Source organism: Acanthopagrus latus, chromosome 23 (assembly GCF_904848185.1).
Source record: "Acanthopagrus latus isolate v.2019 chromosome 23, fAcaLat1.1, whole genome shotgun sequence".
NCBI lineage: Eukaryota > Metazoa > Chordata > Actinopteri > Spariformes > Sparidae > Acanthopagrus > Acanthopagrus latus.
This window is the reverse complement of record NC_051061.1, coordinates 18764986-18787903: the sequence shown is the minus strand read 5'-3', so window position 1 is coordinate 18787903 and position 22918 is coordinate 18764986. Positions and strand designations below refer to the sequence as shown.

General features: G+C 40.9%; 3 protein-coding genes across 8 annotated transcripts; 1 reads left to right on the top strand and 2 right to left on the bottom strand.

Moving 5' to 3' along the window:
* Positions 1–2663: 2663 nt before the first annotated feature.
* On the bottom strand, positions 2664–6159 carry mrm2 (mitochondrial rRNA methyltransferase 2). 2 transcript variants are annotated; one of them, XM_037087703.1, is made up of 3 exons: positions 6140–6159; positions 5086–5471; positions 2664–3956 (listed from the first exon to the last, which is right to left on the bottom strand). In XM_037087703.1, the coding sequence occupies exons 1-3, from the start codon at positions 6142–6144 to the stop codon at positions 3523–3525; spliced, it is 825 nt and encodes a 274-aa protein (XP_036943598.1). In that variant the 5' UTR covers positions 6145–6159; the 3' UTR covers positions 2664–3522. The 2 variants fall into 2 exon arrangements, with proteins under 2 accessions (XP_036943598.1, XP_036943597.1); XM_037087702.1 differs by lacking the exon at positions 6140–6159 and having other exon boundaries at positions 5149–5513.
* A 133-nt stretch (positions 6160–6292) lies between these two features.
* Positions 6293–10971, top strand: nudt1 (nudix (nucleoside diphosphate linked moiety X)-type motif 1). 2 transcript variants are annotated; one of them, XM_037087704.1, is made up of 4 exons: positions 6293–6596; positions 6694–6854; positions 8063–8208; positions 10383–10971. In XM_037087704.1, the coding sequence occupies exons 2-4, from the start codon at positions 6703–6705 to the stop codon at positions 10553–10555; spliced, it is 471 nt and encodes a 156-aa protein (XP_036943599.1). In that variant the 5' UTR covers positions 6293–6596; positions 6694–6702; the 3' UTR covers positions 10556–10971. The 2 variants fall into 2 exon arrangements, with proteins under 2 accessions (XP_036943599.1, XP_036943600.1); XM_037087705.1 differs by having other exon boundaries at positions 6670–6854.
* Positions 10745–22730, bottom strand: snx8a (sorting nexin 8a). 4 transcript variants are annotated; one of them, XM_037087698.1, is made up of 14 exons: positions 22638–22730; positions 22264–22330; positions 21381–21508; positions 19905–20034; positions 18921–19111; positions 18581–18701; positions 16803–16939; positions 16569–16649; positions 16319–16479; positions 15989–16118; positions 15837–15905; positions 14336–14485; positions 13548–13697; positions 10745–12681 (listed from the first exon to the last, which is right to left on the bottom strand). In XM_037087698.1, the coding sequence occupies exons 2-14, from the start codon at positions 22283–22285 to the stop codon at positions 12601–12603; spliced, it is 1551 nt and encodes a 516-aa protein (XP_036943593.1). In that variant the 5' UTR covers positions 22286–22330; positions 22638–22730; the 3' UTR covers positions 10745–12600. The 4 variants fall into 4 exon arrangements, with proteins under 4 accessions (XP_036943593.1, XP_036943591.1, XP_036943594.1 ...); XM_037087696.1 differs by lacking the exon at positions 22638–22730 and adding an exon at positions 22440–22623; XM_037087699.1 differs by lacking the exon at positions 22638–22730 and adding an exon at positions 22482–22537.
* Between the last annotated feature and the right edge of the window lie 188 nt (positions 22731–22918).

Sequence of the window (22918 nt, the reverse complement as noted above, 5' to 3'; positions counted from 1 at the left end):
AACGAATCAATTGGGATTTCAAACCGTTTTCTAATTTTATGTCTTCAGCAGACCTGTGGCACCGCAGCAAATAACGTCAGATCAGAGCTCACAGGACTAATAAGGATTCACTCAAGTAAACACTCAGACTTTCCCAGGTAACACTTGATTAAGCTGACACTAAGTGGTGGCTGATTATACTCATCTTCCTCCTCATAATTTGATCATTAATGATTTCTTACAGATTAACTGACAGAAAACAGGGAGGGAGCCTTGTGGCATTTTAAGCTAATATTGAAATATGTTGAGATATGACGTATATGTTGTTAAACAAAAGCATATAACTGTGTCATCTTTTCAATCCATACAGAAAAAAAGCATTTAAAAGAGGTTTCTCCGCAGCAGATTGTTTTCCAAACACAGACGATAATAGAACCATCAACTCTGAATTTAATATCTGCAGCTCTCCGTCAGATTCTCCCTCTTAATTTACTAGTATTTACATGTGAACCTGCAGCTGGCCGATGAAGAATGAATTAACCTGTGAATGAATCATCATTCATCCCGAGTCCGGGTGCTCGGCCACAGTGGAATTTACATAAATCCTGCAGTAATTTTAGAATAATTTAAATCTAAATAGCAAAGGGCTGAATAATCAACAAGTAATGAGAAGTAAAATTGGTCATCTGTTCACATCTTTCACTATCAGCTTCATCAAACAGGCATGGCCGGCTCCCATTCACTCCAAACAATCATCTTTGGAGGTCAGTCCCCCTTTCAATGGAGTTAATTTCACCAAGAGGCATGAATGTCTCAGTTCATACTGTGTTGCTCATCACTCCTGAGACAGAAAGGCTAAATAGCAGCCTGTTTAATTTATTCATGTGAGCCATCTCTTCCTTCGCTGCCATACATGCAAATTCAGTCTTGATTAGGCTTTCAATTTTCATTTTGTGGATTGATCAAACTTTAAGAACCAATTAAGGTAAATTGATTTCAATAACGATGATAAGTTATTATTAATTTGTTTGTTGTTTGTAAGAAAAGAAGATTTTCCAGTTGCACCGAGCAGCTGGAAATGTAAAAGGAACTTTATTTGCTCGTGGGCAACTCTGAAATTTAACACAAATGCTTAATGAATTAAAATTCAATATTTAACGATTCAGCCTTTTACTTCTTAAACACTGATAGACATTTGCATTCACCTCTTCTCAAAAAGGTTTCCATGTAAACACAGCACCCATAAAACAAGACATCCCACTGTTCTCATCGGAGGGTTGTCTCACTCTTTGTCTGTGTCTGCCATTTTGACACTTTGACGTGGTTTGCCTCTTTAGTATTTATCATGTGTGAGTCTGAGTGTGTGATTTTGTTTTGTTTTTTTGTTTTTTTATCATTTAATTCCTAACAAAGTTGGAGTCTCTTGCCGCAACCCCCCCTTTTAGGAGCAGCCAATGGTTTAGTCCACTGGAAACCATGGCGATAGCGCTGATACTTTCATAGCGAAAAACCCTCAAGCAATCTGTCTTTCAAGCAGCTGAAGTAGGCTAACAAAGAGAAAACAAGACATTATGATAATTTGAGGGGAAACTACTCTAAATTATGTATCTGTCTTTTGAAAGAACCTTTCCACAGACATATCGTTTCATACTCCCATGTTATCAAGACCAAGGTGAGCTCGTAAAGTCAGTGGAGTCAGAACACATTTGTTTCACATTACAGAGAAAGATTTACAGCAAAAGAGTGAACACTATGAACTAGCATTTTCAACAGGACTACAGTCTAATATTGTCTTGCAGTAGTACTTTCTCAGGGTAGAAGCCAGAAAATGTAGTATTTTTTATGATCCCAGTCGAATCAAAGTTAAAGTTTCACTTTTATTCAAGCAATATTACCTGTAAAGTGGTGCAAAATAGGTGGTTATACTGATAACCACTGAGAATGTGTTTGGTTGTTATTCATATCCTTGTACATGGAGGTCTCCCTCCTGTCATTTCTCTACTGATGGCTATAATAAAAGCATAAAGCTCCTCAAAACATGCACACAAACTGATGTCCCAAGAGGAGAAGTTGGCCAACTGAGGCGACATATGGACAGGGACCAGATTTTCATGAACATATACGTACATCACATTGTAAGCAACGTCACAACTCGACGTGGAAGTAAGTATAGAAAGGAAGTAAGTATTTGTTCAGGACTGTAATTTGACTTTACTTAAGTATGCATTACACCATGTACATACCATCGACTTGACTGACCTGAGTCCGGCGAACAATTTGAAATAATGTCCAACCCTCATTTGCAATTTTGACGTATACTCAACTGAAAACCGTACAAACGTAATACATCTTATGTTCCACCTCATCAACTTCATTGTTTATCCGTAAATGTACGCTTATTTTGAATTTGATGTCAAAAAAATATTTTAAACAAGATGGGACAGGAGCAACAAAAGGTTGAGAGAATTGTGGAATGCTAATGAAAACACCTTTTTCCCCCACAGGTGACAGTATCATGATTGGGTACAACTGGGGCGTCCTATGGTGTTCACAAGCAAGGATGGGACAAGGTTCACCACATTGTGGAACACATGATGACTAAACGCTTCATCAAGCCGTTCTGTCAACACAACTCTTTTCCAAATGATTGCATTCCAATTTTATTGGACTTATTGGATATAGGGTTTTAATGTTAGGTAGCAGGAACTATACCGTGGATCCCTTATATTTGTTTCTGTGCCAGCAGAAATACAACTTGTGCGTTTTATAATGTAACTATGACAGAAACATCCTTTTATTTCATTGCCAGTGTTTCAAAATTCTGACAAGACCATAATCAGCATGACAACACTCTCCACGATGTTCAGCACTGTCATTTACAGAAGAATCTTTAAAGAAAATCTGTCTACTGGGCTGAAAACGTTTTCCCAGGAAATGGACATCTCTCCGCTGTCGGAGAGCAGAGCCCCGGCAACACTCGCTGCGTGCCAAGCTGCAGTATCATCCCACTTCCCATTAGTCATGCTGTATGTGACTCTTATGTATTAGGTTTTCCCTTCATAACCTCTCATTGAGAGAATGATTACATATTTCTACATGACTGCCAGTGCAAATTATTAGCATAAGCAGCACTGGTAAATGACTTTCCGTGACAGAGCAAACACCAAACTGACTGTGTAGAACAAACACTGAGGGGGCAAACAATAAGTTGAGAGAGAACACAGCAGCACTGGGCTCTTGAGGAACACCACACTGATGATTCTTGCATAGGATTACATATTAGACATTCACTGCTGCTGCTGTGTTAAGTTTGAAGGGATAAAAATCAGCACCAGCAGTATGTAATGTGTCTGTGTCGGCAGCTGGGAGCCTTACTGATGCCTCAACAGTGCCACCTTTTGATCAAAGTCATTAAGTAAGCCTCCTCTTCATGTTCACTCATTAAACATTGTGTGTGTGCGCACTCCAAAAAACTCCAGAAAACATCTGAACTGGACAAATTCTTCATTTTAGGACACAATGTAGAAAAATAAAAGAGAACTATTATCTTTTTACTGTCTTTCTGTACATTTTAGCAAAGAAATATCTCTCAGCGGAATCCTTCCTGCTGGAGTTTGGCTTTAAAGTCTGAACGCTGCCGAACACACTCGAGAGTTTCTCCTGGAGTTTATGAGCGATGATGCCGTCCCAGTATTTACAGAGCAGAGAGCCCCCCGGCCGTAAAATCTTCGCAGCCAAGTCCACCAAAGACAAACACATCGTGATGAGTCTCTCGTGGTCCATCTCTCGGAAACCGCTGGCGTTGGGAGCCATGTCGCTGAGGATGACGTGAGCCTGGCCGCCGGGGAGCAGCTCCAGCAGCTTGGCGTGCGTGGCGGGGTCAGTGACGTCATGACAGGACAGGAAGTGGGCACCGTCCAGAGGTGGTATGTGCAGCAGATCAATGCCAACAACTGTGCCGCACGGTACCTCTGGATCTAGGATGCAGGAAAACATCTTGTCATCAACAAGGAGGCTTTTCAGTTAACATGTTACTCACACAGCAGTATGGTCACATGACCCAAATCCACAGGTGATGAACTGCAGGTATTAACAAACAAATATGAGCAACATGGGGTCCCGTTGTAAGACTTAATAGTCTGTTAAGTTTTTCTTCTTTCCCTTTCCAAACAAATAAGTAAATCCTTGAAAAAAAGTTCAAGGTTGGCCGGAGAATAGCTCATAGCTCAATCATTTACCAACTGATGAATCGACCGGTCGTTGCAGCGCAAATTTGTCTGAAAAACAGTTTGTAAAGACGTTCAAAGGCCTTGATAATCCATCACATTAACCCTCTGCGCATACACCTACGTTACTAAGCAACATTAATACAACTTTGACATGTCATTATTTAAAACTGCAGCACAGCGATGTGGCTTTCTGAGCTGTCCCCTGCAATTAAAAAGTTTAGTCAGCGCCGTCTCCGAACCAGCTCTTCACACCCTCACATACCCACTCTGCTTTCACTGGTTGGCATCGAAACGGACTAGACTTTGTTTTTTTTTGGTTTTTTTGAAGACTTGTCTGTCAATGATTCATTCTTGTCTTTTGAATGTTTACTCAAGGAAAGGCAATATTCCAAAATTGCATTTCTCTAGCTATCTGCAAGTTCTCAGCTTTACCTCCAAACAATTTTCCTACATATCCCAAACAGAACGAGTGACGATTCTGCATATAAAATATTAAATCTGAATCCATCTGACAGGGGCCACTATCTGTTGATGTGTGTCTGTTGATATAAGCAGAAAAACCACTTTTAATGAAGTTGTTTAAAAACAAAGTATGGTCAGATACAGTCATGTTTTATGACTGAAAACTCACTTCTGTATATATATATATATAATTATACAGATGCCATTAAAAAAAAATAGTATTGTAAATCTCACTGCCACCGTTTAGACTGAGGTTGTATTGCTGTTTCCAAACAAAATACAATATCACTGGCTTATATCTTTGTCAGTGAGTACTGAGAGGACAAACTGATCACTTAATTATTATCATTATCATTATTATTATTAACTTTGAAATTGATTATTCAGTATTAGTTTAAAGAGAGCAACACTGCACCTGATTGTGTCTTGTGCTCTGTCTCTGTTATTCTGTCCACCCCTGATATTCTTCCTGTCTCACCTGTCCCGGCAGAGTTGACCCTGTGCACCGCCACCTGGCTCCAGGCTCCAGGTGCAGCCCCGCAGTCCACCACGCTGTATCCGGGCTGTAAGAGCCGGAACTTGTCGTCTATCTCCAGCAGCTTGAAGGCGCTCCGGCACCGGAAGTTCTGTTGGTGAGCAGCCTTGACGTACGGGTCTCTGAGCTGCCGCAGCACCCAGCGCTGCCCGGCGGGAGTCTTCTTCATCAGACAGGACGAGGAGTGGAGCCCTCTGCTCTGGAGGCGCGACCACCACATTGTTTTTGACTGAGAAAGGTCATGTGTAGCGTACAGCCAACTGCGCCTGCGTGGAACGACAACTCGCGATTGGTCAAAGACAAACTCTGTGCGTAACACATGTACATGTCCCCTCATTGTGGAGACTGACTATAGTTCCTACCCCAGAAAGTCGAGGCTGTTCCTGCGCATATAGAAACTGTTTTCATGCGACAATTACATCATTACATCAATGAAGTAAAAATACAAATTCAGAAAGATGCATCTTTTCCGTAACTGAATAAACAAGCTGTTCTCAGAGGAATATAAAGTCTCCAGATTACTGAAGCAAAACAGTATGAAATAGTGTTGTCACGTTGTTTACTTAGTTTATTCAGTCATGAAAATTAAGAGAGGTTGTTTATAGTTTGTTTAGGTATAAAATAAGTAAATAAAATTTAAAAAGACAATGAAAAGTCAATTAAAATCCCCAAACTACACAGTGCACCTATTAGGCTTCTATACTTGGGAGGGAAAAAAAGATAAGTGAGAGAAGAAAATGAAAAACTTCCAATGGAAGGGGCATGAAATAAAGTGCAATTAGAGAAATAATGGTTATGATGTCATGTCATGGGTGTTTCAATTTCTGTCATTCAAAGACAAAAAAAATCATAGTTATGAAAATGTGAAATGATGCATTACAAGGTCATAGCTATGAAATAAGAGAAGTCCAAGTTAATATCTACTTTATTTTACCTCATGACTTTTTATCCCATGTAAATATTCATATATTCAAAATTCGTTTTCATCTTCTGTTTTTTTTCCTTTTAGCTGGTGGAAATGGGCTTTCATATTTTTGTTTGTCTTCAAGCTGTAAATGTATCCAAAGCCCCTGCAAATATAAATGACATTATCAGTATTGTTGTTTGTTGTTGAAGCCTTCAGTTTCTAGTCGAACATATTTGAAAGTAACACGTTCATGCAACAGATCCTCCAAACACATGATGGGACGCTTCTGTCCGGGCTGATGCTGTTTGGACCGATCCGGGCACTCATACGTCAGCGCGTCACGTGATCACGTCTGTGGCGCTGCACGCGGGAGTCCTTCAAAGTTTCTTATTCATCATTTACTTCAATTTATTCTTTTAATATCCGTTTTCACTGTTTTTACCGGGTCACGTGCAGCCACAGTCTCTGGACAGACTCTGAACAGGTGAGGTTGTCGCTCACGCTGCTGTGTTTCTGATGTTTGCTCAGGTCGGTGTTGACATTGTGTTTCTGTGAAGGTGTATCTCATCTCTTCCTGTCAGGCCGCTGACATGATGAGCCCCAAGCTGCTGACCCTGGTGCTGGTGGTCCGGCCCGGCAGAGTGCTGCTCGGCATGAAGAAGAGAGGGTTCGGGGTAGGGAAGTGGAACGGCTTCGGGGGCAAAGTTCAACAAGGAGAAACCATCGAGGAAGGTGCACGGAGGTAAAGTCATCTGCTCACCTGTCTCCATGAAGCTGCACTGCCCTGAGGGGGTGTGTGGGGTTCACAGCACAGCTGACAGAGTCTGAAGGGAAACAAGCAATTAAAGCTGGAATTTTAGATTTAATATTATGTAAAACAAAGCGTGTATCAGCTTTGATGTCAACCATGTAGTTTTTAGAGAAATTCAAATTCAGAATTTTAATACTTTTCCAAATTAGCCTCTCTTTGTGTCTCTGTGTAATGAACAGAGCGTATCTGTGTGCAACTACAAGATCTATTTGAATAATCAGGGCAACATAACAAAGGGAACACTGGAAGTATTTGTTCAGATGTGTAAGTATAAGGATATATGTCACTGGGTCAGAGTGATTTATATTGGCACACAGCATAAATTCAAGATTTGTTTTGTTTTAGAATAAATTTCCCCGATGAACGATGCAGCTGCAGCTCCAAATCTCTAGCAAACAACTGCAAAACAGCTGAACGTTACATCTGACAACTGTTATGCTAATACATTGAGTCAGAACTAAATTAAAGAGGTTTTAGTCCACAGCACTCAGGCAGAACCTCTAAATGTGCCCCTTTTTTTGGGGAACATTTTGGCACCATCTGTGCCATTTTAAATTTCTCGGGTACCAAACTACTACTGTTTCAGGTATATTGCTATTAGGTGCTCAACAAATAGCCCAATTGGGCTCCACGCAGACTTAACAGGTTAACGGGGAAAAAAATAACATATTTGCTTTTGTGTGTGTGTGTGTGTGTGTGTGTGTGTGTGTGTGTGTGTGTGTGTGTGCGATCATCAGTCACCAGCAGGATGTTTGTTCTAAAAGCTAAAGGAAGGAAGTTCTGAATGCAATCAGGCCGAGTCTCAAACTGTTTTCTCTCGGGGTCAAGCACAGACCTGCTCTGTGTGTAAGGAGTTCTGGAAAGCTGCAACAGTTAATCAACTAGCTGTAAACTATTAAATGAATTGCGGACATTTTTGATAATTGATTAATAGTCAAAATTCTGATTCCAGCTTCGTTAAACTGCCTATCTGTGGAGATATTTCTCTTACCAGCTGCCTCTATCAGTGAAAGTGGTTGACTCACTTTGTGTCAACACTTTACAATCCTAACCTGCTGTCAGTGTCTGTGTGAAGTCTCCTCTGAGTTTATTTCTAAAAGACACGTTATCAAATATTCATGTGATGATGTCCTTCTCAGAGAACTGCTGGAAGAGAGCGGCCTCACGGTGGACGCCCTGGAGAAGGTCGGAAATATCAAATTTGAGTTTGTCGGGGACCCGCAGCTGCTGGACGTCCACATTTTCAGAGCTGACGATTATAACGGAGAGCCGACCGAATCAGATGGTACGTTACCACGGCAACACACTGATCCCAGCGTATTTCTACCTGATTTTTATGTTAATGGGTAAAAAGTGAAACAGCTGTGGGATGACACAGCTACTGTATTATTATCTATCTTGAAATAGCTTTAAAACAATGACTTAGAAAATAGAAGTGTCTCTTATTACCATGTTTAAAAAAAAAAAAAAGAGGAACAGCTGAAACTGCATTTCCACCAAAAGTACCCAGAACTACTTTTCAGAGACTAAAAGCTTCATTGGGTCCATTGTTGTCTCAGTTTCCATCACGGTCAAAGATCTGTGAAAAAACTCATCAGTCATGTGCTTTTTTTTCTGTAAAAAACAGATTAGTTTGCAGCTGCAGGCTTTCAGCACCACAAGCCCCGCCCCTAAATTTCCTGTGCTTTTGGAAAGTACCATCCCACAAGCAAAGGGGTGAAGGCACGCTCAGACAGGGCAGTTCTGGGGACTCCCCAGGAGGAACTGCTCAGTGAGGAACAATATACCTTTTTAAGGATGTTTGTTTGGGATTTTCTTTTATAGGACCCTTGAGTTGTGTAAGCCAGCCAGCTTTTTTTGTTTTCACTTGTTCGCACAGCTGGCAGGATTTCAAAAAAAAAAAAAAATAAATTGCCAGCACTTGCTCCTGACATGGACAAACCACTCTACACTTACATTTCTCTGGTGCTGCAGAGGAACCTGCTCTCTGGTTGGAGCCTAAAAAAAAACAGCGTTCTAAGAACTATGATTGTTCGCAGTTCACAGGAACGTCTATTTTTGTCGTACATGATTCCAACTCACTGACCAACAAAGCCGACTGTAATCCTGCAAATAAAATTCCCTTTTTACTTTTGGTTCCCCTTATATCTTGAACCTCCTATTATGTTTATCTCGATGCCAGTCCAGGCTTTGTGAGAGTTCTAGTCTGAGATAACGATGCCTTCTGAGAATCAATAGTTTTGGTTCACAGTGCATCTAGTTCATGTTTTTGGAAATCACCTATGAAACAAAACAGACCATAATGTTCCCACTGAGTGAATAATTGAAACATTTATATGGGAACTTTTTCACAGACATGGCTGAGAGCAAAGAGAGCACTCGAGTTCAGGGCAGGGATCGATGAATATGCTCTCAGCAGTTAAGTTTAAAAGACTGTAAATTCACAAAGGGAAGAAGAGGCCCTCAAAGGAAGGAATGCAGAGGCCTGCAGTGATCTGCGCTTCCCGAGAATTTAGTCAAGGTCAACGGGGTGAAGTGGAGGCACAGCAAAGTGCAGCTCGTCGAGGAGTCAGACATTAACGCCGGACCTGAGGGAGGGCAAGAGGAGTCAAACAGCCGGCGGGAAGAGAGAGAAACGGAGGAGACGCTTGAATGAAATGTGCCAAAGTTGGTGCTGAAACTTGCTGTCAGCACTGGTATGGCTTTAAAGTTCTACACGCTGTCTCAGCAAGTGGTGATGTTTAAGAAATCACATTTTCTACTTCACCCACGGGAGAGGAAAGTTCGCTACATGTTTTTAAACACAGTTTAGTGACAGGAGAAGTCAAGCCGCTGTACCAAAGTTCTCTCTTTAGTTTGAGAAAGAAGTGAAAGGCTGACGTCTTTTGTGTTTTTAAAATGTTGAATCTTCTCAGTTGTTTATCTACTTCAACAGAAAAGTATTATACGCCAGTATAGTGAACTTAAAGGGTAGGTTCACATTTTTTAAAATCTCTCTGGAAACAATACTCGTAATCTGCGGTATCGTGCAACACTTCATTTGGTAAATTGAGGCTTCTTCAGTCTGAGGTAGATGTTACACGTTGAGGTCTTTCCAAGTTTTTAGCCCAACATTGGCTCTTTTTTGTTACACAGCTCAGCAGGAAAAAGCAAAGAGGGATTTTGTACCAAAATGACCATAGCGTTAAAAGATTGACACTGGATTTATTCTTTTGAAGCCTCATAGACGAACTCTGTAGGCCATAATATGTTCTCTCTCCATCTCCGGCATTAGTGTTGGGCTTAAAGGAAACAGGGCAGCCAACTGTAACTCGCCCATATTGCACACATTGACGTGTGAGTACTGTTTTGAGACAGACCTCTGAAAACACAATCTAAATGGGAATCTTTTATTATGCCTCGAAATTAAATGTGTGTGCCTTTCAGGAGGTCTGCTAACTATGTCCTGCTGTTTTCTAGAAATGAGGCCTCAGTGGTTTGAATGTCACCAGATCCCCTTCAGCCAAATGTGGGCAGATGACATCATTTGGTTCCCGCTGATGCTCCAGAAGAAGAAATTCGTTGGCTACTTTAAGTTTCAGGGTCACGATGTGATCCTCAGCCACAAACTGGAAGAAGTGGAGCAACTGTGAGCGGTACTGTGTTTCTGAGGACATTTATTAAAAGCATCGGCCTTCCAGGTTTCTTCTTTAATGGTGAAGTTATCTTTATAAATTCTCTAGTGATTGTTGTTTGTCCTTTCTTTACTCTACATGTAGTGTTTACATGTAAAATAACTGTTACAGTAACTGTTTCAAAAAAAGAGACAATCAAAGCATCAATACAGTGAAAGAAAAATCCTGTGTTTTTATTTTTCAGGATAACTGATTTTACACAATTCAGCAAGGATTTCTTAGATAAAATATTTACAATATCTACAGTCATAATTTTATTGGGTTCATATTCTGTGCAAGTCAACCTGATTCCTGATACTGTTTTTCTTTTCAAATGTGTTCAAACTGTATGCACAAATGTTTCAGTTTCTTTATAAAATAAAAGTTGAACTACGTGCACACGTCCTTTACTTTCCGGTCAGTCAGCTTGGTGTGTTTGTGAGGTAACTTTAAATTCATGAGCCCGTCTGTGGCAAAGTGTCCCTTTTTTACTTTAATAATATATGTATCCATTTATATATTATGCTCTGATAAACTACATGTGTACAGTCACAAATATAGATCATGGTTTTCATGCCAAATATCTAAAAAGTAGTAATATTGTAGATCTTTGTATGGAAGCCTTAAACAGCCATGGGTCAGACATATTTTTTCCTTCAATTTTACATAACATGGTAATTTTTTCCTGGTTTCTCTGAGATAATGAGATCATTTTCTCAGGGTTTTCAGAAAACAAAACCTTCATATGCCATTATCACGTTAAAAGTTAAACAACTTTAAGTTGTTGTGAGAGGATAATGGAAAATGTTTGAATTTTGACAGCATAGTTTAGGTACGGAAGCCCAAAAGAGACAAATGAGTCAAACATATTTTCTCAGTTTTCCTGTGATAAGTCAATGCAATGTTGTTTTCCTGAAATAACAAGATCATTTATCAAGATTGTGAGAAAAAAAAAAATCAAATGTACATCATTAACATGGAAACAAAATTAAATAATGTTTTACTCATGGCCGTTCAGGGTTACCATCTCTTTGCCCTGATACACATCACTAAACAAATTTAAATCTACAACTGTGAAAAAATACTCTATAAGGTGATTTGGCCAAGTTATTTATTATTACATTTTAACTGCTTAGGAATCTTGTTACGTGACTTATTGCACAGCTGTGTATTTTTAGTGAATTTATATAATAGATCTTTGGTAGTTAATCAATAGCTTATAGTGTTATTTTTGACACTAGTGCCAGAGGTTGTTGGGTTTTTTTAATCAATAAATCTCAAATCTCTGCCCTTTGTAGTATTTGTACTCTGAGTGTAAGCCTTTCAAAGTAGCTTATAAAATAAAACAGTCTTCAAACAATTTAAGCGGAGAAAGCAAAGAAGTAAATACTATAACAGTGAGAGAAGGAGCACAAGCGTCCATAAACATGTGAAGTACGATGCTACACGTCCTTATGAACTACAAATCTGTATCAAAAATCATTTCGTCTAAAGTTATTCAGCAAAAAAACCTTCATGACTGGAGATTTAAAATAATCCCATCCTTTAATAAAGTCTAACTGTCTGACCAGCGCTACTCTTCCTCAGCTATCTTAGTGTATAAAACCTCTTAAAAAGTTAAAAGTTATAAACAGGTGCTTCAGGAAATGAGTGGGAATGCATGAGTTTACCATCATCCTTCAAGGCCGACGTGCCGACTGCTCCCTTAAATAAAATAACTGTTAGAGGATTTTCCCTCCTTCGTTTGGAAAAAAGGAAATAATTTGCTCATCAAGCGGAGCATGAAATGGCAGATTTATGAGCCCAGCGTGTTTTCCACTTACATGGTCGATGATCAAACCCCCAAAATAAGTCGAGAAGTTGAGAATCCGTTTACATTAACAATCCTCTTATTGAGAGAAATGTATACTGTGTAATGGGATGACGAGAGGTTGTGCATTCTTAATTTTTAAAAGTTCTTTTCCAGTTTGTGATCCTCGTCCGCTGCAGTTTTCCCCTCCTTCCACTTCTGTGTCTTTCGGGTTTCAGATGGGACGTCTCAGTCCGTTATTACCACCGAAGAGACATCCGAGCTTTGGCTGGAGTTCGTTCCACACCTCTCCCATCTGCAGAGAAGGCAAAAAGTGCATAGTTAAATGGAGGAAGGTTAAAAGTTAAAAGGACACCGGCTCCCTTACATGACATAATATGACGAGATGTTGGGAATAGAGATTATAGTTTGAGGATTTAGAAGCCACTTTTACCTCTCAACATGTGCCATTCTGTGTTGTTAAACATTTAAATCCTGCGTTAACTTTTAAAATTGCCACTTTCAGACAAGGTTAAGTTCACTCTTTCACCAAAATCCAAGCTCTTCAGCCCACGTATGAAACCTGTATATTGTTTATGGTTTCCAGGTAATCATATTCAGAAAACAACCAAGTTAAATCACATCAAGTTTCACAGAAATGTTGCCACATTGTTGGGCTGTGTGCAGTAAGGCCTGAAAATAATACCCCAATATTTTCAGGCTAAAAACTAAAAAGTATTAGCAAGTCAGAAAATGACATCACATACTATAACACAGCCTATAAACAACAGACAACACTGTCGCACCATGATATAATGATATCCTAAGTCTAAGATGATACATTTTCATGATAATGATACATGAACATATTTCCCGGCCCTTCCATATTGGCGGTTGAGTGAAAAAGATTAAATTCAGATCGAGGCGTCTAACCTGTTTGCTTCATTTGGTTTTTAAATAAATATTTCAGTACAAACAAATAAATAGGCGAAGGCTTGTGTGGGAGATTCATCTATTCATGTGAACTGTAAACAAGCTCCAATCGTCCATGAGGGAGATTATTCCTCCGGTGATACCATCCATCATTATTAGTCCTTTCATCGGAAGCCAATTTAAAAAAAACTGATTTGACCTCTCGCAGCGACAGAGGAGAAAAACTGCAGAAAATGATGATTCCCTCACCTCTCGGTGTCCTTGGACCTGGGAGTTAACAAAAGCCCCGAGGATGTGGGATGTGATGGGAAGGTAGATGAAGATGAGCTGCGTCTCTTGGTGGAGGCAGAACAGGGAGAAGTAGTTACGCAGCTCCATCGTCTGAATGGCGTTTTCTTGCTGTTAAACAGAAAAATCACAAAACGTTTATAATGTGTAAAATAAAATAATGTTACTGACATTAAATAACACTGAGAGAGGTTCAACTGACTGAACAGTCAAAATCCAAAAACTGAAGCTGAAATGATCAGAAAACAATTTCATTCAGTTTCTAACCACGTACTCCAAACACAGACGAACCACACTGAGAGTAACCACAGTCACAAGATGAAACCAGCAGGGAGACAGCCAGTCGACAAAAGCTGTTAATTGATATCAAACCCAATGTGACTCATGTTTCCACCCATGTTCGAAACTGTGATTTGCTCCATTCAAAGTTGGTCTTATTCATTCAGTTGTATTATCCTATCTGGCCCCCTGCGTCGAGCGTTTCAATAGAAGGTCGCTGCGACAGGAAGTGCGCTGAAGCATTAGAGGTGTTTGCGCTTGAAAATGTGAAACGGTCTGAATTCAATTAAAAGAGACCTTATGGATACTGATCTAATTCCTCAACACTGGAGAATATGAAACAGTGTGAGAACATTTTGGTGTCAAATTACACCCAGTGGATGTTGTGTGTGTGTAACATTTTATTTATCGAGCACTGAATTACTTAAAACAGTCAGGAAGCCTTAAAGATGCTGAAACTGACGGATCACCTGAACAATCCGTGACTCCAGCTGCTCCACAGACGCCTGCTCTTTGGGCTGCACTGTGGCGCTCATCATCTGCCTCTTCATCACGCTGTACTTGTGCAGAGCTCTCTGGTGCTCGTGGAGGACGCCCTTCTCGTGGCGCTCGCAGAGATCCTGGGGTCAAAATGCAAGTCACATGCAGTTCTCCTCAGCTGCCTCGAAAATGGCACGGATTATAGACAGAACCGTGGTGCACAACAGCCGAGGATGATAGGAGAGCTGTTTGTGCAAAATGTTAAATGGCCATATAAATCGAAGTTAACAGATTGTGGTAAGTCCCCAGTCCCCTTGTTTAGTCACAGCAAAATGGATTATTACATAATCCTGAATCTAGTTACTAAGTACTTCCTGTCTTGTAATCATGGGACCTGCATGACTGATCGGTGTCATACATTGAAATGTCACACTAGACACACTCTGAGTTATTTGTGCACTGAAAACGAACTGAACTGAAAAACTGTTGTGGTTCAGCAGGGTCGACACAGTTTGTTTGTATAGATTCTGGTACAGACTTCAGTAAAAGCTTTTATGTGCTCGTTCCATAAAAATGGATGCTTGGTTAGACCGAGTTCAGAGAGCTGCTGTGGATGACAGAGGAGAGAGGGAGAAAGGAGAGAGTGTCATTGGCTGAAGCTCGTTCCTTGATGCTCGACCCATCGGCGATTTAACCAGATATTCATCCTGCTGGATATCCAGCAGAACATCGCTCATTTGAACAGTTCAGACACAACGGCTGTCGCCAACAATCTGCCTCTGATCTGAGGCCTTTTGTCAGCGATCTCCAGAAAAATCCTCAGCAAAGTGGAAGAAAATCTTGTGGTGCGAACTTGAACACTCAAAAACAGGAGATTTTTATTTTATGCCTTGTTTTGGTGAAAGCTGCTTTGCAGTGCTTCATAAAGTTGGATTCATTAATGGAGGAGGTGGATCATTTACATCCTAACGCAACAATTCTTTCATTTAAAATTTTTGTTTAGTTAGAGTAGGTAAGTATAATCAGGAAAATGCACTAAACCTACAAGAAAAAAGTGTTTTGAAGATTATTATTACTCTATATTCATGTAAAAGGAGAATTTTAATTGGAGCTCAGTTGGGCTTTTAGTGTGTACGACTGTAACTAATTAGTTTTTTTCATTGTGGATTAATCTGCCGAGCATTTTCTCCACTCATCAACTGACTGCTTGGTTTGAAAGTTCTGAAAATGGTGAGAAATGCTGTCAAAATTACAGTCCAGTAACAGTCTAAAATCTCAAAATAATTAGAAATGTGTTCAAATGATTGTAAGTGAAAGGAAAAATATGTCAAACGATTATCCAAATAGTTGCCAGTTAATTTCTGTCAATCTAATAATTGATCGATCGCCTCATTGTATCAGATGTACTTGTGTGAACTGTAAAAACATCTGATTTTGAAAAACATGTTCACGTGTTTCCTGTGCAAGAATCTTAATTTGTAAAGTACTCACTCTGTATGATTGCAGCAAATCCAGGAAAAGATTCAGTTTTTCCACAACGTCGTCCTCCTCCCGTCGGCCCTGAGGACATCAGCACAACAACATTCACTACTCGTGTCGGTTTTGGGCAGCAGGTGGTGGGGATGAAGGACTGAGAGCCGTACCTGCTGAGCAGCTTTGTCAGACAGCACGGCAAACTCCACGGACAGACTCTTCAGAGACTGACGCAGGGTCCCCCAGGTACTTTGTGAGGAGGCCAAGGAGGGAAGAGACGAAGCATCTGAGCCCAGCGTGCTGAAGAAAAACAGCGTTATTACAGAGGCGGAATGGAACATTGTGGTGTCTGAGCTGCCAAACTCATTTCAAGGTAACAACCATGAAGAGACACAACAACACTGAAGATTTGGAGTCTTATTAACGTTTGTCTTCCCAAAGTCCAAAAGCTCTGGAAACTGGAGACAGACTTCAACGTTACATCCATAATAATGAAATACCTGAGCTCTTTGCCAAACATGAGGAGATCAGTTGCGTTCTCCTTCGAGCGCTCCGCCATTTTCTCGGCTCTGTCCCGCAGCTTTTGGAAGCTGTTGTGAATATTTCTAATCAGCTCTCTGCTTGCTGAGAACTGAGCCTGGATGTCGGCGGGGAGATATTCCTACACAACAGAGACAACACAGCTCTTAAAAGACACCTGGTCAAGTGGCTGTACTTTGGGTTTTTCTTCCCACCGTTTACGTGACAAACCTTTGCCAGGGTTGCAATTCTGTTGGTCATGAACTCATCCCCCGTTTTCTTGTAAGTGTCACGCAGCTTAGTCTGAACATCCTGTGTGGGAAGAGGGGTGGGGAGTGTGTGAGTGGAAAAAGACACCGAGTAGCTGGAACAGGAAGCATTTCACTGTCAGTCATCATGATGATAATGCTTATTGTGCAAAAGCCGCAGAGCGAGGCAGCAGCGAGTCGCGAAAGCACCACGTACGGAGCCGCTGAAGGTGAGGAAGGTCTTGACCAGCTCGTCCTCTGAGAAGAAGGGATGCCGCGCCACCAGGTTGATGAATCTGCCGAGGGCGCGTCGCCTGCCCTCGATGAACTCGCGCTCGGAGACGTTGGTCAGGACTGTGGATGGACGCCGGAGAAACAAAAAAATCATAGGATACATTTTTAGTGGGAAATAAGTGGACTGTGAGGAACACATGACGCAATCTGACCAGGAATGTTAATGTTGACAGACATGGGGCAATTAACTGAAATAGTTGTTTAAAGGTCAATTTATATAATGTGGCATCAGAGACGTTATGAGAGGGGAGACAGACCACTTAAAGCTTCATGAATAGAAAACTCTGTGTTTCCCGAGATGGCGGTTTTATGACACATATCCTGCCCCTGCCCCCAAAAGCCAATTGTCTACTGAACCAGGAAACAGGAAACAATTGTATTCCTGCACTGAGCATTTTAAATCTTATTTTTGGGCGAAGTCACAGAACGTTTTAAGCATTTTTTTAAATCAGATTTGCGTGTTTTCCCAAGATGGTTGCCAAGAAACAAGACTTGCCTAAAAGAACTTTTCAAGCATTCCCCCTGAAGCACGCCCTGTTTGATCCTCTATTTAACACCAAATGGGACCATACTTCACAAAATGAACATCATTTCATTTCATGAATTTCATGAAGAAGACTTTGAACAATTGATTGAGACCACAGACTTATTAGGAAAGTGTTTACTAAGATGACAAATCAAGTGAGAAGTGGGATCATTTTCACATAAGCTTATATATGGTTGGTCCTTTTTCTGCAACCATTCAAAGTGTCTGCTGGTCAGAAGACAGAATGCAGGTTCAAGGCACTTCTACATGGACACTTATTGTACTGTGAAATCAGATAAACTGCCTTCAGTGATGTCACTTGAGTCAGTTCCAGGTAGTCTGCACCCGAACCTGCAACTGAACCGTTGGTGCTTGAGTTGCATTGTGGGTAATGTAGGCACCAGATTTTTGACCAGGAAAAAGAAATCTATGGAATTTTCTTTAAGTGGTATCTCTTGATGTTTCTGTGGCATCTTTTTTCATTTCATTTCCCAAAAACTTGTGATTTCAGCAATTTTGTGGGAGAACGATACTAAAACTGGTCAAGTTATCTTTCAAGGATCAGCATGTAAAGACTCACTGACTGCACCAATTAGTGAAACAACACATAATCTTACATATGCACATATTGAAGTAGATCTTGTGCTACACATATCAGAGGAAATGAGCACAGCTGGCAGGACGTTGGATTTATGTGTGTGGTAACTTTTTCGATATATTCTGTACTTTGATTCTAATTGAGAGACTGTCTAATCAAGAGTTTTGCCAGGATCCCTCACTGTGTGTACGTGTGTGTGTGTGTGTGTGTGTGTGTTGACTTAATTATCATTCCAAAGCAACAATAAGTCCTTGTGAACTGAAACAGCCTCATTTTACACATCACTAGTTTCCCTGTTTCTTTCAGGCAATAACTTTGATGAATGGGGACGACTGTGTTTGAAACAAAAGAACCTGCAGGAATACCAGTTTCTATTAAAATTGAACATTTATTATTTATCAGCCGTAAAAACTACCAAGCTACCAGAACCCCCCTGGATATTTACAGCCGACCTTTCAGTTAAGTATATAATCTCTAACTAATGGGCACAGAGTAGTGGATCTAAGACAGAGGAAATGCAGAAAACAAAGAAATACAATCAGAACTGTGTGGATGTCAGAGTTCAGAGTCAACGTACCTCCTTTTAACATTCTTTTAGGTGGCAGTGCCGGCACCATTCTGTAGGCAAATCTCTGGATCAGAACCTCGTGGAAGACATCAAAATCGCTGTAGCGTCGGTAAACGGATATTTTATACCGCTAGAGAACATATAGCAGAGGAAGGAAGTGATTAGAAAATGGGCTAGTGCACGCACGATTATGTTTTCTGTTCCAAATTTAGTGTCATGGCAGATGGATGGAGAGGCCATGGTGTGACTAAAACCCAATTCAATCAAAATCTAATCTAAAAAATAATACTGCAACACATTTATTCTAACACAACAATCTAAAAGGAGTACAATGTATTGGGTGCCTTGCCTGGCTGGTGACCTGGTACTCCACATGTTTGAGGAACAGGCCCTTCTTCTCGGGTATGAGCTCCACCTGGACTGTGTCCTGGGCCAGCAGTTTGTCCAGCGTCTGGGACACCGTCAGTACGTCCTCTTGAGCCGGCTGCATCCTCAGCGCACTCAAGTCCCTCGGCTCCCCGAGCTGAGGTTTTGGAAACTCTGTCAAGCACAAAAACGGTACTGAATATCTTCCAATATTTGCTTTGTTAATGATAAATCTAGGATGAAATGAATTTCCTCACAGTGAGGAATGCTGGTGTTAAAACCACAGATTACTACGTGTCCGGCTCTATTTGTCTCTTGCCGGCTCAGTATTGTGCCTGGAGTTCATTCCAAGAAGGTCATGAATCTGAATGTAATGCACTGCGACAAACGCAGAAAACTTGTTCTAGCAAAGATGAGGAAGTGGCATGCAGCAAGCTGCCACACTGGCCCCACCTGAAATAACAGAGAGAGCCTTAAATAATCACGGAAGGTTGGGAATGGATCTAAGTCAAGCCAGCATAATGGCTACCTCTATGAAAACCATAAAATTCCCCTCTATCATCTTCCCAGTGTTGAACAAGTGAAAGAATGCAACACTGAAACATAGCGGAGCTCTCCACCAGAATAAAATAAAATAAATGAAGCTTAATTATATCAAATTGTAGGTTTTTACTCTGTTGTAAAAGAAACACAATGTATGGGAGAAAAGTTATATTTTGTACCTATCGTTTTTATATAAATGCTCCCAAGAGACTGTCTTTATAACAATAGGCGGGTGTATCCTTGTCGTAACCGGTCATAGAGAAACTCTGTAAGAAGCGAAACCTCGTATACGTGAGCCAATAAAAGAGTGACATTTGCCCTGAACAGATGACACATCACAGCAGCAGAAGGATGAATGGGGGTTTGGAGGTTACGATCAAGCTACTCATTAAGCAGAAAGCTTTACTGCTCTGCTGTCATCTACCCTGTATGCAGTTCTCCAAGAGCTTGGGGCTGGGCTCCTTCCCTTGCTGAGCGAGAGCGATCAGGGCGAGCGCTTTGTAGAGGGACAACTTGCTCAGGAATCCATCTGTGGAGTCAACATGCTCAGCGATCTGCGAGGGACAGACAGAGACAGCATGACGTCAGAGGGTCACCGCTTCTCAGTCCAGCATCTAAATTTCAACTGTGGTTTGCATTCCTTCATGCAAAAAGTGCTCACTCGACACAAAGGCGATGATACGCTGAAGAGTCAGGAAACTGGACATTCTGCTGAACCATGAGCTGGCTCTCAAATACTCCAAAGACATGTGTTGTAACATATGACTGTAACTCAGCAGTACAGGGAGAAAAACTGACAGGATATCTAAAGGACAAGTTCACCCAAAAATGAGAATTCAGTCATTAACTCACGCTCACGCCAATAGGAAGATTCGTAGTCCATAAAACATTTACGGACCTTTAAAGCAAAACAGTGTCACAGCATTCTTGTAATTCTTTTAATTCTTGTAACAACTGAAGGAGATGGGGACTCGCTTCAATATGTAAAAGTCTTGACGAGACGTCATTAACACTTCCTTTTTAGAGCTGAAATCTTTAGGTAGCTCCTAAGCTAAAACGATAGCGCACACCCCATCTGAAGTGGTTGTCTGCATAAATATTGTTGTTTCCTTCAGCTGTTGAGGAGAAAGCTGCAACGCCGTTTTGCTGCGAAGCTCCAGGAAAGTTTCGTGGACCATGAAACTTCATCCAACTTTCCACCAGCACACATACTGACAGAATTTTTATTTTCAGATGTACTCATCCTTTAAAGCTTGTGTCTTTAAAGGTGCTCTATGTAACAATTGTCATGTATTATCCCCTTTTTTATTGGCTGTATGTGAGCGGATTGTAACGTGACATGAAAAAAGGGTCCTTATAAGTTGCCTGATCAAAGCCTGTGGATGATTTTTTTTAGCAGCTCAATGCTGCTGGACTGTGGATTTTGTTGAGACGGACTCAGGTCGGATTTTCCGTGACAATCCAATGGACGTGACTTTAAGCGCGTCCTCACATGTTTGTCTCGGTGCTCCTCTCCGCTCCAGTAACAGATAACAATAGAAATGGAGTCCGTTAACATAATCAAATGTTCCATGTCCACAGAGCCCCTGTAACAATCTGCTAAACCCACACAGAGCTTTCCAACATCCTGTTGATATCACAACCATATCATGGCCTACGTTATCTGAAGCCCCCTGATATTAAGTCACAACACATACTGTCTTATCAGAACTGAACACATATTTGCGCAAAAGATATCACACAGTCAAGTGTTTAACTTATAAATGTTGATTAGAAGAAGCCTCAGCCTCAGTTAGCCTTCATTTGAAACAGTGAAAGTGATATTTAATGTTGTTTTTAAATGGTGCCTATGAATCAAACTGCCCCCCACAGGTAAAGATCATGAGTACAAACCCCTCACCTGGCCTAAAACCGCCTTGGAGAGATCGGTCCGTTGGAGCAACCGCTGAAACACTTCGACCTGCACCCTCTCATCTGTCCTACAGCGGATGGCCTCATACACTTCCCTGTAATAGGCAGGAACTGAGCCTGAAAGAGGAACAACACCTACATGGCATCACAGCGTCCACGAGCAGCCTGTCAGAGCAGCATCCCCCCCAATCATCACACAGTGAGGGAGGACAGGTCAGCGAGCAGTGCAAACAGCTGAGTTAGATGATCTTATCACCTTTTTATGGGACCTAGTCACTCATTTCATTCCAACCATGTGACTTCAAATCATCCCTCACAGATCAGATCATTTAAAAAAACAAATGAAAATAGTTTAGATCTTCCAAGACAACACTAAACATTCAGTAGCATTATCAGAGATTCACAGTATGAGGAATACAGCTGATTAAGTTGTTATCAAATATATAGATGGATATATATACTGCGATGCACAAGTGACAGCTTTATCACGTGGCAGGTGGGAAAAAAACATCAAAACTTTAATAACCGGTTTGCATCATCTCAAACAGTAACATTCACTAATACTGTAGCACAGGGAGGCATAAACAGGAGACCCAATCAATTTAAATCACTAATGGAGGGTTTTTAGATGGAGCGACTTGACGAGATCTTCATGTACCCAAAAAGTTCTCACTGGTCAGCTCCCATCGGGACTCCACCACGCAAACACATCCACATTCAGAAAAAAAGAAAAAGAAAAACGTCTCGCCGCTGTAGTTTTCTCCGGCTTTGACACCGCGACGCCAAACAAGACACATAAAAAAGCAAAACAATAACGAAACGGTCCCACAGCGTTGTGTCGAGAGGAGTGTGAGAAGTTTGTCGTACTGTACCTTCATTGATCTCTCCAGCCATGGTTCAGACTGTCATGTGAGCGCAAGAGCACCTCCATGTGATTTCCTGCAGAAAAGAAAAAACAAGTCATTTATTTCTTAAAGTTGTAGCGAGCTGCTGGGTAAAGTCCAAGTCAGGAGGACAGAGTCATAAAAAAAAGAAAAGAAAGAAATACCTGACACCTCAGACGCCCTGCGAGCAAAGCGACTGTCATTACCTGAAGTGACACAAACTTTGAAATCTTTTAAAGGTGTCGAGAGGAAAAGAAACGCTAGTGTTTTTATTTTATTTTTTTTCCCCTAGTTCGGCCGCCCTGATCATGAGGTCTGGATTTCACCGAATACTCAGGCACATGTTTTTTTTATTTTTATACCTGTCTGTTTCCTTGTTTCGCTTGTGAAAGTTAACTTCACTTGATTTTGTTCCTCATTCTTCTTAACCGAGCAAACGCTACCTTCAGGGACCCCTCGTATATTTCACGTTTTGTGTTGCTCAAGTCTTAAATACATTCCTTTCCACAATAAGAGCATGCTGATTAGAAATCAAGCTACAAGATATGTGGAAAAAAAAAACAGGAATGCTTACTTTGCTGGAACACTCACCTCATTCGACAGATACTTTAATTTATCCTGCACTGTCTCATTGGACTGGGAA